At 33.8% G+C, this 18,772-nt stretch overlaps 3 protein-coding genes across 5 annotated transcripts; 1 reads left to right on the plus strand and 2 right to left on the minus strand.

Moving 5' to 3' along the window:
* Nucleotides 1-3,291: 3,291 nt before the first annotated feature.
* LOC119640469 (ras-related protein Rab-30) lies at nt 3,292-4,751 on the minus strand. Its single transcript, XM_038038537.1, has 3 exons — nt 4,408-4,751; nt 3,894-4,075; nt 3,292-3,839 (listed from the first exon to the last, which is right to left on the minus strand). Exons 2-3 carry the CDS (start codon nt 4,062-4,064, stop codon nt 3,363-3,365), a joined length of 648 nt encoding a protein of 215 aa, XP_037894465.1. The 5' UTR covers nt 4,065-4,075; nt 4,408-4,751; the 3' UTR covers nt 3,292-3,362.
* Nucleotides 4,752-6,956: 2,205 nt separating this feature from the next.
* On the plus strand, nt 6,957-9,360 carry LOC119640419 (monocarboxylate transporter 13; the record flags this gene model as incomplete). Its single annotated transcript, XM_038038453.1, has 5 exons — nt 6,957-6,990; nt 7,051-7,284; nt 7,346-7,472; nt 7,524-7,703; nt 7,756-9,360. Coding segments are annotated over 5 exons (1,956 nt in total), but the record flags the coding sequence as incomplete, so codon positions are not given.
* Nucleotides 9,361-10,003: 643 nt separating this feature from the next.
* On the minus strand, nt 10,004-14,227 carry LOC119640420. Of its 3 annotated transcripts, none has more exons than XM_038038454.1 (4): nt 14,035-14,227; nt 11,723-12,199; nt 11,295-11,463; nt 10,004-10,234 (listed from the first exon to the last, which is right to left on the minus strand). In XM_038038454.1, the coding sequence occupies exons 1-4, from the start codon at nt 14,117-14,119 to the stop codon at nt 10,036-10,038; spliced, it is 930 nt and encodes a 309-aa protein (XP_037894382.1). In that variant the 5' UTR covers nt 14,120-14,227; the 3' UTR covers nt 10,004-10,035. The 3 variants fall into 3 exon arrangements, with proteins under 3 accessions (XP_037894382.1, XP_037894384.1, XP_037894383.1); XM_038038455.1 differs by lacking the exon at nt 10,004-10,234 and adding an exon at nt 10,713-10,734; XM_038038456.1 differs by lacking the exons at nt 10,004-10,234; nt 11,295-11,463 and adding an exon at nt 10,294-10,734 and having other exon boundaries at nt 14,035-14,226.
* Between the last annotated feature and the right edge of the window lie 4,545 nt (nt 14,228-18,772).

Here is an 18,772-nt window from a genome sequence, read left to right on the forward strand (position 1 = left end):
TTCTTTTATAGTCGCAATCACCACCGCTGTCCCGTTACATTTATGCTTTAGCATAAATAATATCCAGCAAAAAATTTATATATTAAAAATCTCTTTAAATTGTTGCTTTATTTTAAGGAATGCCTTTTACTTTGTGCTCTTTTTAGTTTTAGTTCTTCTAAATATTCCTCGGGCACAAGTTATTGCTCAAAATAATGTACGTTCGCTTGTCAAACGTGAACAAAAGGAAAAGAAAGAACAAAATTATGTTCTAGACTATACTGGCTTCCATATGTATTATTCTTCGATATTCTTCACCTAGTGTTACGTATGCCATTTTAGGTTGGCTTCAACGTGTTTGCCTGTCTCTCTGTTACAACCTCAGCTCCGACTTGTATAAAGATACTTCTCTTATATATATCTTACCAACTCGTGTGAACTTATTACCTATTATGTACAATGCGTGGGTTTTCGAACCCTTCATGTATAACTTATGTCTATCCTATTGGTATCGTATGCTTTTATAACGCTGAGCATGCCGAGAGAAAGCCTAAAAGAAAAGAGCAGCAATATATGATATTATTACATAAATATGCAAACGCAACAAACCAAAGCCAATTATCATTCTCTTAGGCTATAGTATTTAGTAAGTGCCATATATAATTTCTCTTCTTACGTCGTCTTATAAACATTGGCTTACACGGTGTGTGCGGGAGACGGCTGATCTGTGCTGCCGTAGAGGGAGGAGATCTTTAGGGGATATTCCTGCTCTAGTACGGATGAACAACTCCGACCGACTGTTTTTGGCCAGTATTTGGACGGACTTGTTACCAGTGTATTGCTACCTTACAGCGTATAAAAATTGCGACCATCTGAGAGCAAGCGTCTATGTTTGTTTACAATTCTCAATAATTGAAAATGTATTTGTTTATTAACAGCTGTCGCATATAAACTTATTACTGCTTTGCCTTTCCGTTGAGAAGAAACATATCAATGTACCAAATTTGATCAAAATTTGTGAAAATTGCGGCCTATATGTTGAAAATGAAAGCATGTGGGCTATCATCAAATGACGAAGAGACGGAATGCCAGAAAACATTTCGAAAAAAAAAAATGAAATAAACTCTCTCCATTTAACTATTCGCATGGTTAATTTGTACCTTGTGGTATCGACAATGTGTTATAAGCTACCTTGAAATAACTGAAGGTGTAGAATTTTATGTTAAACATTTTATTATGAAATTAAGAGGGAAGATTTGTATTGCGTGAAATCTACGTGGAGGGAAAGTTGATAAATATGCCAAATTCAATAAAAGTCATTTATCGTTACAAAAGAGGTATAATTACTCCGGCTTTAGTAGTAAGGAAATTTGGTTATATGCATTTGGAAAAAAAACCATTGTGGACTCATATATAGCCTTTTAAGAATATCTTGTTACCACGATTTGGGCACGAATCTTTCAAGGGTTTAAAACCGAATGTACCCTCTACTGATGATCGGATGCAGCCAAGATGCTAAATTTTAGGATCAACACCCATTATGTAGCTCTCAGCAGCAATGGTCTTGGATTTTAATTCGCCCGTCTGCTTTGTAATCAATGAAGACGCAGACTTACATAATTTTTGCGTCTGGTAGAATAGAACGATTGTGCTACGAGAAGCAGTTTTTCCGTTCATAGTATTGTTATTTAGTTCTTTATTGAGTTCTAGAACTAGTAGTACAATATCATGGAGAACGATATGTGGAATGCGATATGAATAAAACGGCATCATATGTGTAAATATATCTGTGCCACTCGTATCACCTAGAAGAAATTAACAGTTTTATATATGATATATGCTATGAATCAAAACAGATTCACCCCACCACTGTCGCTAACACAATACCGATTATTTGTTTAAAGCCACTTGTTTTTTACTAAAATAAGCAGTCTTTTGCACAAGCAAATTCTTAAAACCGGTTTTTTTCAATACCCGAGGCATGGTAGGATGTGGCTTCGCTTATGGTGCCCAAGATCTGTGACCGTTACTGTAACAAGAAAAGTTGAAGAGAAAATTGCAGAAGAAAATTTACAATACCATCATCCACACTACTCTTCCATTAACCCTCAATTAACTTCACCTTTATATCCAACAAATGTTGAGAAAACCAACATCCAAACCTTTTCGAGAATTCGCATATTTTTGAACATTTTGTGTTAATTCTTCGCATCATATTCGTACAAGTGGTTTTATATAATATATAATCTTATGTATATAAATGTATAAAAAAAGAGCATTTATCTCCCCTTGAACGTCTCCTGAGTAGTTTTAGTAGATTTTTACGTTATTCCCATTGTAAGCTAAAGCGAAATATTTTGCGTTGAAAATATTTTTAAATCTCTATGGAAAAACTATTATTGAGAATATATACGCTTATTCTCGTATGTGGCCAAATTTTTATACAAATACTTGAACAATTACTCAACAGGTGTAAACAAATTGGACGCTTATTCTCACATTTTTCGAATTATTGAGAATATTTACCCTTATTCTCGTATGTGGCTTCACTCAATAGATTTGTTTAAAAAAAATCTGTTCATCATTTTCGCCATAAGGGATTGAAGTAGACTTTAGCAAGCGTTGTAACGACTCATTACTGTGGGGGAATATATCATTTTTCATATACGCACTAATTTTTTCTTGGAAGAATTCAGTTATCTAATTATGTCCAAAGGTGTTATATGATGGGTTTTAATTTTTGCCTTGTCAACAAGTATAAGGAAGCGGCAGCTGGTGACCTAATTTGTGCTTACATACGTACGTTACTAACTTAATATATCCTGTACCACAAGTGATATATTATTCATGTCATTTTTTAAATGATCGGCTCTCTCGTAATTGAAAATCCGAACTTTCCACATTTTTGTACTCGTAGTAACTATAATTCCAAAATAATGAAACTATTTTGAAGAATTGCAGGTTTCTTTATGTAATTTATTATAATTTGTGCTTCAAGATTATTAATTGCTACTATAATTTCCTTCTTTTTTTCATAACATGGATGAAAGAAAAATCATGAATGAGAAAAATAGAAACTAACTTAAAGTAAGGAGATTATACATAAAACTATTTCTAAACAAATTTTCCATGTAAAAACTATAAACAAATTATCACGAGATCCGAAGAAAATGATTTACTAATAAAACTAAAGGCACTTAGCGACCAAATGAAATCGTAATATTAATGTTCAATGAATTTATAAAAACTTAATGTAGGCAAAGATAATAATAAATTAACATCATTAATCTTTCTTTAAATTTATATTGCTGCCGACCCATAGTTGTTTTGTTTAAAACTTAAAATTCATAAAAACGAAACAAGCTTTTTATTGTTTAAACATTTTATGAAGTACATTGATTGGAGTTACTATTAAAACCGCTACAGCAGCTATTCTGTGATGCTTTCGTTCCAAGTGAACCTAATCCTATGGCATCCATGGAATTTTTATTAGCTGCTGATGTCCCATCCTTTCTGCGCGCCTGATCGATTAGTTCCGCCGCAATTTCGTAGAAGAGCCGTTCAACATTTTCAGCTTCCTTAGCAGAAGTTTCCAGAAAATACATATCATGCTGCTTAGCGAATTCTTCACCAATTTGTGTAGGAATTTCACGATCCTCCCGATCAGTTTTATTGCCGACTAGTATCTTCAAAACCTTGCAATTGGCATACTCTTGTATTTCGCGTAGCCAATCGGGCAAGCAATCAAATGTGGGCTGACAACTAATATCATAAACTAAGATCAAAGCATGTGCCGATCTGTAATAGCTCTGAGTAATTGAGCGAAATCTTTCCTGTCCAGCTGTATCCCAAATTTGTAACTATATAAACGTAAGTGAGCGATATTTTGTGATCCAACATTCGTGTTTTATTACCTTGATTTTATCGCCATCTACTTCAACAGTTTTAATCATAAAATCGACACCTATTGTTGCACCTTGGCCAGGCGGAAATAGACCTTGAGTGAAGCGTCTTACTAAACAGGTTTTTCCAACTCCTGCATTGCCCACCAAAACGATTTTAAACAAAAATTTGTAATCTTCCATTTTTGAAATTCCTGTAAAGTCAGTGAAAAGCGTTTATGTTCGTGTATGGAATAATTTGAATTAGAACCATTTTTAAACAGGTCCAATTGTGAACAGCTGACCCTTGTCTACTACGGTTTTTGACTACTTTTATTTTTAAACACTTTTGAACTTGATTTGCGAAAAACAGAACATGAATTATAACTTTAAGCTTATTGAGACCATCATTTTATTAAGTTTCTAATGCACTTTTGGTGTGTGAAAACCCAACTAGCATAATTAATGTGAAGCTATCAACCCATCCAATGTGTGGGTAATCTAAATGATATTAAATGCAAAGTTTATTATTCGGAATAAAGATTACCTTTTGTAGTATTCTTGAAAAGATCACCGTTATTTCTTATGCATTCTCTTGAAACCTCTATTTTCTAGTCACCAATAAAGGTAAATAACTAACTACACAGCTAAATGCACAGCAAATTCAGCAAGTTCGATGACTCATTCTCAACCAAAAATTTAAAAAGAAATAATTATTCCGCCTTTCGATTTCATAACTTCATTTCTTTGTTGAATCGTCTTTTCACTTTATTAATATTTGCACCCTTATCAAAGAAGATTTTAATAATTTTCTCAAAAATTCAATTGCAATCCATTTATTGGTAAACAAAACTGCCTCTTTACAATTATAGAGCTGACACAATATCGATACAAAAATAACAAAAGGAATTATATGTTAAAATGTTTTGTTTTGTGGTTTAGGAATAATTGAAACATCATAATAATAACTAATTTATTATTAAGTAATAATTTAAACATTCTTAAATTAGATTTCTCGCATTTTGATGAATTAAATTGTAGATATAAGAAAAAAATTAAATGAAAATCAAATTATATATGAATGAATATGTAACTGCAAGCCACCTCGTTTACCAACACCGAAATATGGTATATCGTAAATGTAAAGGTTTGTCTAGAATAATACACGATGTAAATTCTCGTACCATACGTGGCCGTTGCTGTAATTTTGGTACCATATGTGTTGTTGTTGTTGTAAATTCTTGACCTGCACGTGTTATTGTCATATTGTTACATTGTTATTGTTTACATATGCAAGGTAAAGCCATTCCCAATGTCGTTGCAAAGGTAAAGCCATTCCCAATTGTACTCAATTATTTATTTTTATCATTTATAAATTTCCATTTTTCAAATTACATTTTAATTTTAAAAAAAAATTTTAACCTACATTTAAATTATATTTATCCATTTCAGCGGAAGACGATTAAAATTCATTGTTTATTTATTATAAAATAAACACTTTAAGCAAAATCGGGCGAATTTACTTTCCACTATGTGTGATGGAATTCCTTTATGATAGATACGTTTTTCGTTATACGGATAAGCATCCGACAAAATTATCTAACTTTTGGTAGCTGGGAAAGAGGATCCAGCGATCGACATATTTTTTTTGAAATCAACCGCATTTAAACACATGAGTATACTCGTATAATCGTCACAAATAGAGAAATTAGGTAAACGACCTGACAAAACCTAAGCACATTTGTTTACTTTCTTTTTCTTGTTTTTCATATTATATGTTAAGCTACGCAAACAAGGATATTTACAATTTCACTATTTTCAGTCAGCTTAAAATGCAAAATATAACAGGAAAGAATTTATTTGTTTTTTTTTTATTCAACTCAGCACGTTATCTGCTGTCGATTTGCTGACTCACACAAGAAGAAGAGGAAGAAGAAGTAAACATATGTTTTTTGTTTCTCTTACGAAAAACATAATAAAAAGAAAATATTACAAAGAAGCGAAAAAATTCCGTTTTATTGCAAACAATGGAAAAGAGGATCGGTTTTTTGTGTGCGTGATGACAAGGGAGTGCGTTAATTTACTGACAGGCAAAAAGATTTTTTTTCGTTTTTTGTGTTGTTAGTGTAATTTTAATTTATATCAATTTAATTCCTTTATTAAAAAAAAAAGAAGTGTACTGCGAATTTACTACTCCGTTCGACGATTGTATTGATGTGCTTGCAACACATGTCTAGAAAACCAACCAAACCAAAGTTTGCATTAATGATCATAATCATCCGAGCTAAATTGTAATGTAACAACACTATTTATAATACGAAAAGTAAACGGTACTTAGAACTCGGATTCAGTAACTCGCCTTTCTTTTCAAGGTAATTTCTTTCTAACATTTATAGATACACCTTACACAGTTTCGTTTTAGGGCGAACTATCTGCTTGTTTGCGATCAGCACATATAAATTTTCAGTTAGATAAACGCACAAAAGTTTAGTCAATATCTGAACAATACAATATACACAAATATTAACATAAATCCTTATCGTGAAATAAAGACTATACAAACAAAAATTAAAAGTATATGTATGCAAATACATATAAGAGAATTGTGTGCAAGTCACGAAAATACTTGTGATTATCTAAATCATGCCTTGATCTTTTTACAACAGCTTCAATAACCTTCGACTCTATGCCTGCGCGTTTTAATTTTAAGTCAATTGTTGTTAATTTGATAAATTATGCAGTCATGCTCAATTAAACCACAAATAGATAATGCACCCTCACCACTTTCTTCGCCTTAAGAGATATTGAAGGTATGGCAGGCTCCACGCTTGTTTAAGTAATTATATGTTCAGTAGCAATTGTGTCTTGATGTTCAGATTTTGATTTTATCTCTCAATGAAAGTTTTATGTTAATTGAATGAAAAAGTTTATTGGCATGGTATATAGAGAAACTATATTTTATAACATTAAAGGTTTAAGAAATGGAACGTAAATAGTGATTTATTATGTATACGTTGAAGAGCGTTTTCGTTATAATTTGTCTTTTTTTAGACAATGGATAAAAAGCATCAAAATTTTTCCAATAAAAAGTTAAAAGCCAATGGTTTAAATGAAAAATCCGAAAAAAACAGTGAGTCTTGTTCTATTTCCACGGGCTCTCATTAGATATAAGAATTGCTCCATTTTTTAGTTTCACTTCTGGATTCCAGTAATACAAAAAAGGATTTGGAGTATGATTTGGTGCCTCCAGATGGCGGGTGGGGTTGGCTCGTTTTAGTTGGATCTATGCTGGTTAATATATTAATACCAGGAACTATTAAAAGTTTTGGTGTTCTTTTCATCGAATTTTTAGAAGCATTCCATGCTTCACCCGCAACGGCAGCCTGGATACCCGCTCTCTGTTATTTTTTATACAGCTCTCTAGGTAATTAATCATGGTTGAATTCTCCATTTAAAATCATTTACATAACGTTATTTTCTCCTAGGACCCGTGTCCAGTATTCTTTCAGTGAAATATTCGTACAGGACTGTTACTATACTGGGCGGGGCGTCGGCCGCCTTAGGTATGATTGCTTCATTTTGGGCTTCATCAGTCGCTTATTTGTACTTAAGGTAAGAATTTGAATTTTGATAAAAATTTCCATATAATAAAAGTTTTCGTAGTTACGGCGTTTTAGTTGGAATTGGCGCTGGTCTATCTTTTCCACCCACCGTTTATATAGTTACGTCCTATTTTGTGAAACTGCGTGGTCTTGCCAATGGTCTCTGTATATCGGGAAGTGCTTTGGGTTCAATTATATTGCCACCTGTTTTAAGATGGCTTTTGGAAACTTACGGCTACAGGTAAAGATTACGAGCAAGTAAAATTACAAAAAAGTTTATAATGTTTTCTTAGAGGCGCTGTTCTTATAATGGGGGGTGTGACTCTGAACGTGTTTGTAGCTGCTATTTTCTACGAGCCCGTTGAACAGCATATGATACGCGTACCCAGAGTAAATAAAACTTTAGAAAATATCGAAGAAGAAGATATAGGTATTGTCTTGGAGTTCGAAGCGGTGGATGTAACAGTTAATGAAACTCCCGGTCGTGCCGGCACTAATATATTAGATGATAATTTGCCTAATAAACAAATGTTACCGTATAGTACACCGCCTTTGCAGTCACCTGAATTGCAAAATTATGATCTAATGAACGACGATTCCCAATTTGTGAGAAGTGCTTCTGCTGCAGTTGTACAAAATTTCATTAAAAATCAAGATGATGTTAATAATTTATCACCCTCCTCACGCGTACGCAAAGTGAGCACTCCAGTGCGCTTGCCGCAACGAAATCAAACTTTTACGCCCGGCCAGCTAAACTCACAAGCGTCATTATATGTGGTGCCTGAGACGGGGAGATCAAGTAACAAATTAGAACGCCTTAACACTTTACGTAACAATTCAAAAAATCGTTTGTCACGCCGCTCCCCATCTACTAGCAGTTTTCAATATATTAGTACACCATATCACGGAAGTACACTTTCATTTCAGCCAAAGGAGTTTTCATCGCATCTTTCTTTGAAGTCGATTGCCAGCGGTAATGCAACCAATGCTTTGGCTGATGGTGTTTTAGAAAGCACTGCAAGTGTTGATGGTGAATCCCTTACAGGAAAGCGCACAAAATTTTTTGATCTTGGACTTTTGAAAGATCCTACCTATTTAGTTATATTAATTTCAAACTCAACAAATGCTATAGGATACACTAATTTTATAATTCTCTTGCCTGCTTATGGAGTAGCTTTGGGATTTGATAAGTCATTAGCGGCTTATTTGATTTCGATAGTGTCAGCTACGGATCTTATCGGACGAATTGGCGGTTCGGCGTTATCAGATTTAGGATTCATACCGAAAACTTGGTATTTTATTGGTGGCTTGGCCATTTCGGGAGTTTCTTTGGCGCTACTACCGTTTTCCATCAGCTATATGATGGTCAGTTTTTGGTGCGCTCTATTCGGTTTAGCTTCTGGAGTTTATGTAGGCATTACTGCTGTTATTATGGCGGATCTATTAGGGACTGAGCGTCTTACCTCCTCATACGGCATTAGTCTATTCGTTAACGGCATTTTACAGCTAATTGGTCCTCCTCTCTGCGGATTTTGGTTTGAAGCTGTGCAGAAATACAATCCGCTCTTCCATACACTCGGTCTCATCCTTATGGCGGGTGCTAGCTTATGGAGTTTTATGCCAATTATTAAACGCTACAAATATCAGCAAGAAGAAATGGAAGCAACAGAATGAACAAATGATTAAGAGATGATATATTTTTTATTTTATTTTTTAGTATTTTCCTTCTTGTTTTTTGCAAATGGAGCACGTACTTGAACTTAACCTTGTGCTCCATAAAAATGGAGTATAAATATGTAACTATATGTATACATAGGTATTTAGTTTGTATTTTATATTTGTATTCAATTCGCTTAGTCTAAGATTGAATAGTTAATAAATATTTTGTATACCAATAATAGTGATATTTTTTGCTTCCGTTTAATGAACAATTTTCTTTATTCCTTATAACAAATAAAGTTTAACACTGAGAATGCTTTGATAAGTCTGTTGATTAGTTTGAAAAATAAAGAATTAAGTTTTCGTCAAAGTGAAGACAAATGTCAGCTCATAACAGCACAAAGCAAAGAAATGTGTAATAATTTTCATGCCCATTATTCAGATGGTTTTCGTTTATTTCACACAGGCACATGCACCGAACAAATGTACGAAAATATTTACGTTCGAAAGACCTGTATATAATATCAAATGAGGGCGATCTGCTTCGATCGTTTTCATTATTGATTCATGCTCATCAGAAGCGTGGGTTAGATGTGTATCTCCTTATGCGCTTGCTTTCAAACGATAACAAACTCATTTCCACTTTTCCATTTGAATGTCTGGTAGAGACTCTTTGCTTTTTACTATTTATTTGCCTTTAGTGTGCAGTTTGTATTTCGATAAATATAACGAGCTACATATTTCATATCCTTTATAAAAATTTCAGCTTTACAACGAAATGAATAAAACATTTCAAGTAAAAAGTAGTCAATTTTTTCAATTATTTGTAAATAAATATTTTGGTATTTAATAGTATTTATTTATTCTTATATAATATGAATACAAATATATGATTTTTTCACTTTTCCTTAAAATTAAGTTTTTAAAAAGCCTTTTGAACGCATGTACCGTACAATGAATGGAGCCGATGCCAATGTTACGCTGATACGAACGGGGGCAAAAATTTTGTGGACAGCGTACGCTATCACAAAATTACTCGCTCCAATGGCACTCTTATTAAGGCTTGAAGAGATAAATTCAAAGCGCTGTAGTAGACCCACAATGTCTATACCGCTGAAATAATGAAAAGCAATGAAAAATAGTCTTCTATTTATTTCAAAACTATAGTTGTTTTTATATATTATATATTTTTTATTTGGTCTTGATTTTGATCAACGTTTCGCAGAACGAAATCAAAATGGTCCCGAATTGTTTGTTAAATTCATGGGTTATGAAATTTGATTATTTGGATTTGAAATCATGACTAAGCAACTCTTTTTTTACTGAGAGAAAGGGCGTTACCCTGAAAAAGTTAATATGTTTTAGATTGCGGTAGAAATAATCAAACTATTCTGAATTCGAAATCTCGAAGTTATTAATGAAAACAGTTTGACATTTTGTAAATCGAATTACGTACATTACTTATTTACTGAGGCAATAGATAATATATATTTATAAGATAAGATATATTTACCCTTAGTTTGTATAAAATAGTAAGTTATGATCGGTATTAACGATATTCCCGAGAGAGAAAACTGAAACTTTACATTTATATTCAGTGGTATATCTAGAAACTGAAACCAATAATAACAAAAGAATTAAAAAGAAAAAAATACCAAATGAAAATACTATAGCGGGATACGGACCACTATTAAATACTGTGGCCCACGTTTAATGCAGTTATTCATATAACGACCTTTCAAAATGACCCTTTATATGGCGAATGATCGAAAAAGTGACCATATCCGAAACATGAATATGGATAGCGTCCGTTCTTAGGCCAAAACTTGTCGGTGTAGAAAATTTCATCAAAAGAGTCATTCGGCCGGTAGGAATCGATCGGTGTAATAAAAGTGGGTCTATTTCCAAGTCTATCTCGGTGTTACATACATCCGTACAAACTTAATATACCCATGGACCAAAAGTAGTATGACATAAAAAAGTTTGAAATGTACTGACTATGCCAGGTGTAGGACAAAGATTGAGTTCAGTGCATTCCATTGTTATAACATCACTATGAGACGATCACATTTTTGGCGAACGTAAAGACAAGAACGTGCACGAACATTTATCTTTCGTTAATGCGAATATACTATGAATGAAATGAAATTTAAATACTTTAGTTCCTACTTACCTAGTAATTAAAATGTAAAAACCTCCTAATGACATAAGCGATATAACCACATGAAATGCCACTATCGTCGATCCATATTCTTTAAAGGCTTTTTTTAGTTGCTCTTTCTTACTTAATACCTGTGGCTCAGTACTATAATTACATTTTCTCATGTCAAACCACACAGATGCTACATATGTACAAATATGAAATGCTGGTTAAGTTATATTAGCTTTAGGACCACAATATCCAGTTGGGGACGATTTTTGAATTTTGATTTGAATTACTTTCAATTCCTATGAAGTTCAATACTTTCATCGAAAGATCAAAGTTAACTGGACATTATGGAAGCATTTTTTAAAATGAGATTAAGTAATCCCGTTGTGAATGAGTGTAATTTTTCATGAAAATGTGATTGAAACGTTCTTTAATACATATTGAATTCTTACCCGTATTTTTCAAAATACCAGCGCAGTTTGCTTCATAGTTAAACCAATTGGCGCGCGTATTGTTCCGCAAAGCCGCATAGTGTGAGCTTTGCAGGTTTTGCGAAGTTATTTTGCATTCCTGTGACCACTGGCCGCCCGGCATATTTAAATGTGAATATTTCTGCATACCACTAAACGGTATCGGCACATTGCTTTGCATGACCGAACAAAGACTAATTGGACCAAAGCAGTCATATGATTTAACATGAGGATCTTCCACAATGAAATTTTCATTACTTTGTGAATTGTCAGTCGTTATATCAATGCCAGATTGGGTTATCTCAAGATGTTGTTGGGTTAATGTTAGTATAGCTGATATTTCTCGACTACGATGCGGCGAAAAACGGGTACTTTCTGCGGCATCGACGTTAACGGGTAAAGGTACCGGCTCAACGACGGTCGTATAGGTGCGTAAAGATGGCAATTTAAAGCAAGAAACTAAAAATCGAAACAATTAATTGACAATGTATCTTCGAACAGGTTCCGCGTTCACAGCTTGCATTATAAAGCAAGTTATTTAAAATATTATTCCGATTTTAATTCTTTGAAAGCATTTTGTAGTTCACTCTCAGCGACATCGATTAATTTTGATAAGCTATATCGAAATACAAACTCTTATCTCATAAGTCATCTGGCTTTTTCGTTTCATTACTGTTTAGATTACACTTAATTCACTGCTATATTAGCCTCCTTCAAGAAAACTGCTTTGATCCAGTTTTTTCTTTCTTTTCAAAGATCGCATGGACAATGATGATAATCAGCACATAAGAATTCCAGGCAAATACGTATTTTGTTTACCTTTGAGAGCGGTATGAGTGTTTTACGCAAGTATTGGTTAGAATAAGCGAATTTTTCGGACAATTAAATTTTCAGTGAAAAACGTCTAGGTAAAGTAAAATGTATATTTGCGTCAATGAAAACTATTACTATTACTAATAACTTCTAAATTGGTTTAAGTATCTATTTCCGGTTGACTATTGGTATTTTCTTCCCCTCAATTCCATCAGCGCACAGATGTAGACGACATATAAAGGACGAATCTATATTGCAGATGCTATTTTTTTTGCAATGAAACCTTTATATCTGAGTCTAATATTAGGTAAATTTTTTTTGTACTATTTTTGACCTAACTGTAATGTAGAGCGATTTTATTGATTAATTTCTAACTACTTTAAAGCACTTTTTTTGATTTAATGCTATTAGGATTGTGCATATGGTATATGTAAATGACTTTCACACCCAAACCTCAACGAGTTAGGAGAAAACATGGTAGAAAGCAGACATGCCCTTTCCTTTGTAGCATCCCAGAAACGATGTGGCATATATATATTAAAAACGATCAGCGTAAGACTCTATCCGTTTACTTATTCTTCATTTTTCGTAAGCATACTTTCGCGGAGAACTGAGGTGGCAAAGTTGATGATTAGTCCATCGTTGCCAATCAATCAAATATCGCACGAAAAACCTTTAATGTGCATACCCAGATGAGGATACAGGCAGGCAGACATGAAACAGGCAAAAAAGTTATCAATTTACTGATCAATTCAATTCTTTAAGTCTGGATGACTTCCTACGCGATATTAATAAAAACAAATGTTCGTAAAGATAATTAAAAATTTTTTTTTCATTTTTGATATATATAGAAAACGAATGAACTAAGGCAACGAAATACGTTTCGAATACGTATATACGTCCAGACTGGTAGTAATTTTAAATTTCAACGCAAAATAATGAGTGAACAGGAGAAATTCTATTTGTGTAAAACAAGATTTTTTGGCAACTAATACTTTCGTTTTTTTTTTTTTTTATTTGTTTAAGATAACTGAATTAGGCCTGTTAGTAGGAAGACCTACATATCGAGTAACGTCATTTTCAATTATTGATATAAATTGTTCTTTTCATTTAGTAGTTGACGGCAAGAAGTTAAAATGGTCTTCAGCAAAAATTGATGATGCAGATCCTCCTTTATTCGTCAGCAAAGTTGTTCAGTTAAGTTAATTCCGGACTTATTTTCAGAGCAATAACGTTTATTAATTACTATATTTATTTTATATATATATATCTTATGCGTTTATTATTTTTGGGAAATTTAAATGATTGTTATGTTTTTTTTGATGCTAATATGAGCGAATTTTTAATTTTTTCATAAAATTAATTAATAAGTTTGTAAAAGCTCTATTCAATAAATTAGCATATTGTGTTATTTGCGCAAATCTGTACAGCAATATTTGAAATAATAAGAGAAGAAGAGATGACAATTTTTTTTTACTTACTCGCAAGTCCTTTGTCAGCACAAACATATCCCATTTTACTCAAACAATGGCCAGAGCACGAAACATTTCGTAAAGAACTGAACATTTTCACGAATTTTCTTGGAATTGATGTGAATTTAATTTCGAGACAAAACAATTACAATTGATCGAACAAAGAATTTTAACTGCAGAATATAAATTGCAAATAAAGTCCACTTAATAATGAAAACAGTAAACAGCAGAGAAACCAGCTGGTTCGTATAGAGAGAGATTTCGTAGAGAGACTACTCGTCCGTTATTTTCTACAATTGTTTTATAGCTGCCCGTTGCGGATGTAGAGAAATTAAATTCGTGCAGATTAAATATGAAAGAAACAGGCTTTGTCAAATAAACACATTTCAATTTTTAATCTTAAGAAATACCTAAAAAGTAAATAATGTTTTAGAAATTGTTGGTTCCAGTTTTGTATGATGTACTGATTATCTTCACTTGTTCTCACCATATCCAGTTGGCATAGGCCGAACGAATGCCTGCATCAAATTTTCCCGGAAAACCCAAAGGAAACTCGTAATATTCGCTTTTTTCTGAAGTTATTCGTTCGACTATTCCGCTATTATTTTTATGTTATGTAGGTATGTGGTGGAGGTCCATCTTCGTTTGTATGAGAAATGAAGGTCCATATTCTGTTAGTGTGACAACTGAAAGTCCGTATTCTGTTAGTGTGAGAATTTTGTATTCCTTTCTCTCAAAATTTGAGAGAAATAAAAAACGAGAAAAAACGAGGAGTAGGCAAGCAATTTTTTCGCTGTCACGTCCTATTTAGATAAACTGCGCGACATCTATAAAAATGAATGATTCTGTATGCAAATTCTGTATACAAATTTGATTCCAGGATAACTTATAAGGATAACAGGTGAGAGAATAAAAAAATTTTTCCGGCCTATTTTAAAGGATGTGTCAACCTTCGTTTTCATTACCGAAAACTCAAAGAGCTTGAGCAGAGCGCTTATCTTCGTTATATAATAACTTCCCCATTTTTGCGAAGCGCGATAAATTGCAATATATTATTTTCAGTTGATGTGACATGGTACAAGTGTAAAGATGAACCTTATATCTTAAACCCTGTGGGATGAAAAACGTCTATCCTCTTTCCCTTCTAATTGTTGTTGATCGTTCTCTATCAGATGTTTTATTATTTTGATTAAAGATTAAAATTAATAACATACGGTATTTGTGGAACTTGGGAGGTTGTGGAACTCGGGAGGTTTATATAAACTAATGCTTTATGTGAAATTCAAAGCAAAAGATGATGGACTGTTACTCTCTGCTGGTTCTTTTAGATTGTTCCGATATAAGTCCAAAACGTGATGGCATATATCTTCCAGAATGTCCATTGTAACACCTTGAACAAACCATCGAACCTGCTGTGGCTGGCGAACTACCCATTTACTAGCCAAACGGGTTAAGGCTACTGCAATAATTTCTGGCTCACACTGCATGAAGATTACCATACTCAGTGAGTCATTAACAAAACTCCAAGCCATTTGTACCATTTTCTACAACTTTAGTTGATCGCCCTGGCCATTTAGCATAGGCTTTATAAATTTGCCGACTTGGGAGACTGATGAAATGAGCGAGTCTGTATATACAATTTCTTCATATAAATTTGCCGACTTGAGAGACGGATGAAATGAGCGAGTCTGTACATACAATTTCTTCATATAAATTTGCCGACTTAAGAGACTGATCAAATGAGCGAGTTTGTACATACAATTTCTTCATATAAATTTGGCGAATTAAGAGACTGATCAAATGAGCGAGTAAAATGAGGCGGCAGAGTCGACAACAACGAATTTATAACAACACTAACATACGTAAAAAAGCAGTGAGAATAGGAGAAGTATAGAGATTGTGTATTTAACGAACACGATGCTACTATTAAAGTAGATTTTACTCTCAGAAAAAGCGCATTTATAAAAAAAAATGCAGCAAATTAAATTTTTAAATTTTTTGCAAATTATCACCCGATGAGTATCCATTCGCTTCTACGGCGTATGTAATAGGGTTGGTAAGCGGATTTATGGGCCAACCACGCGGACCGGTATGTACACTGAACCGTGTAAAGCAATTTTTCTCAAGTCTGATGAATTGTGCTCCGCTAGCGTTAATAAACATCGAAATATTTCTCAAAGCCAAACCTATTTATGTTGCTGCACATGCGTATTCCCTAATACCATTAGGAATCGATATAATGGCGAATCAGTTCGGTGACAAATTTGATGCTAAGATATGTACAATTGTAAAATTTTTGAATCACTTAAACATGGGTTCGCTGATTGCAATCTCAATACTTGAAAAGAATTGTACGTATTCCTTCATCATGCTATCATACTTAATGACTCAAGTGAGTTTGACGTGCGGCCTTTGCGCTACAAGAGCGCTAAACGAAAAGATGTATGTGATACTCGTGGCCCTTTTCCTGTTCGCATGTACAGAAATCGTGGGCGATAAACACTACCTTGGGAATGACTGTTGCAAAGTCTATTAGTTTGTCATGGGTTTTTACATCAGGGAGGTACACATACTATACCGATTTCATATATTTTTTAAACTTAAGTAAAGCATTCAGTCGCAGAGAATGTGCTTTATAGTGAGAGTTTGTCCACAACTGCAGATTGGGGAGGAAGACTTCTTCAAGATCCATTGGTGAGGTGCAATTGTATGACCAAGGTGAATTCTCGAAAATGTTTGGATCTTGGTTTTCTCAACATTTGTAGGATAAAAAGGTGGAGATAATTGAGGGTTAATGGAAGAGTAGTGTCAATGATGGTATTGTAAATTTCCTTCTGCAATTTTCTCTTTAACTTTTCTTCCAATGTATCTTTGAAGATCCAACTTTTCCATGACATCATCCATAATTAGAGGAGCAGAAGCAGCATACTTTGCCGCTCGATCAGCCTGCTCATTTCCCAATAAACCGATGTAACTTAGTACCCATAACATTTTAATTTTTCCGTCGGGTGTAGTAATTATATTCCTTAATTTGTTGATGGGGCTCCATCTCGAAGTCGAAGGGTTCCGAATAGCTTGTAATACAGACAAACTGCCGGTAACAATGACGGTTTGCAAACAGATTAAATCCATTTGAGTTTTTATCTGGCGGCCCCGGGGCCATTATGCCTTATGGTTGTCTATTATTTAGTAAATTGGGAAATAACCACTCACTTGATGAGGTTTGGGAAGTGCTGAGGATAATGACAATTGTTTTCAATATTTTATTTTTCTTTTATGTTTTTTGTTTTTTTGATTTTTTTATTATATTTACGGAAAACGAAAGCAAATATCGTATCTGCGATAATCAGTTTTTGCAAAACCACAGAAAACACACGAGTTAAACACACAAAAACACCGAAAACAAATACAAAATCGCAGACGAAAAACAAAACGGGCACTACTCAGAACACAAGTCGATGTCGAATTGTTATAAGTAATTAATTGTTAGGTTTTTTGTGAGCTGAAAAAAATTTCTTTGATTATTATTAAGGTAATGGTATGGTTAGCATTGCACCCATTTGTGCAAACTACGCTATATACGGCTTCGCTACCAAGGTGATCTCGAAATCAAGACGGCTAGAGAGAGCAGATGGAGAGGCAAAGAAAGCTAATAGGGTACTCCACTAAGTTGCCACTTGGAGCGCACTAATTGCAACCAGCCTTCGTGAAGTAACATCTAACGGTGATTCCGTGGAGGAAAGGAAAAAGAATACCGTTATTGTGTAAATTATTGCTCTCTTGCAAAGGAAAAAGCAGACTGACTGTAACACCTTACGTCCATATAGTAACATCGAAAAATGCATTCCAGTGCAAATTGCAAGCTTGTAATTGTAAGTTTGAAGCAGAAGATATTTATTGAGAGATTTTTGAATGGCAGCCTGGTATATATGGTAATGTAGGGTTTGCCCAGAAAAATCCAAAAAATATGCAAAAGTAAGTAGGCTTGCAAAATGTTGAACAGCAAATGTCACGTACACCAAAGGCTCGAGCTGAAATAATCGCCGCATTAACCTACAATTATTGCCTAGTGGTCCAACGAGCTTAGTTATGAAAAGTCTATACGTGTGCTTAGTTAGATCAATACTTGACTATACCTCTCAAAAGCAATTCTTGCGATTGCTCTTAGGAATTTGGATTCGGACCCGCTTGTCTGTCTGCCTTCTTACGAAAAGAATTTGCTTCTGTTATCCTTAGCGTCACTTGAGAAACGTAAATTTATTCCTGGCGTTTCCTTTCTAATTAAGGTAATTAACTCATTAACACGTTACTTGCGAAGATAGGCTTTAATGTTCCTAATCGCATCTCTAAGTCCTATATTTTTATTATGTCTAGTCAATGTAAATATAATTTTGAGCTGTTTAATCCATTCAGAGCTCTTTGGAGACACCTAATTGATGTCTGCTGCTTAATACAGGCGATTTGCCTACATCTGTATTTCAACTTACTTGCAATCTCAATATCTCGCTATGATGCGAAAATTAACTGGTGTCGTTTACTGCTATCAATTGTCAAGCCAAGGGTTCACTTGCAACTTGGTTATGTAATGGGTGTGGGTATGCCTCTGAACTAGTTGTGTGTATCCTTTTTTCCCTCTTTTCTCTATTTACACATGAATTTTATTCTCCCCTTTTCGTTTCACCTTTAATTCTTTTTATACACGTTGGATTAATTTTTAATAATAATTATAAGATTTACTTCTAAGTGT

Source organism: Glossina fuscipes, unplaced genomic scaffold (genome assembly GCF_014805625.2).
Source record: "Glossina fuscipes isolate IAEA_lab_2018 unplaced genomic scaffold, Yale_Gfus_2 121, whole genome shotgun sequence".
Taxonomy (NCBI): Eukaryota; Metazoa; Arthropoda; class Insecta; order Diptera; family Glossinidae; genus Glossina; species Glossina fuscipes.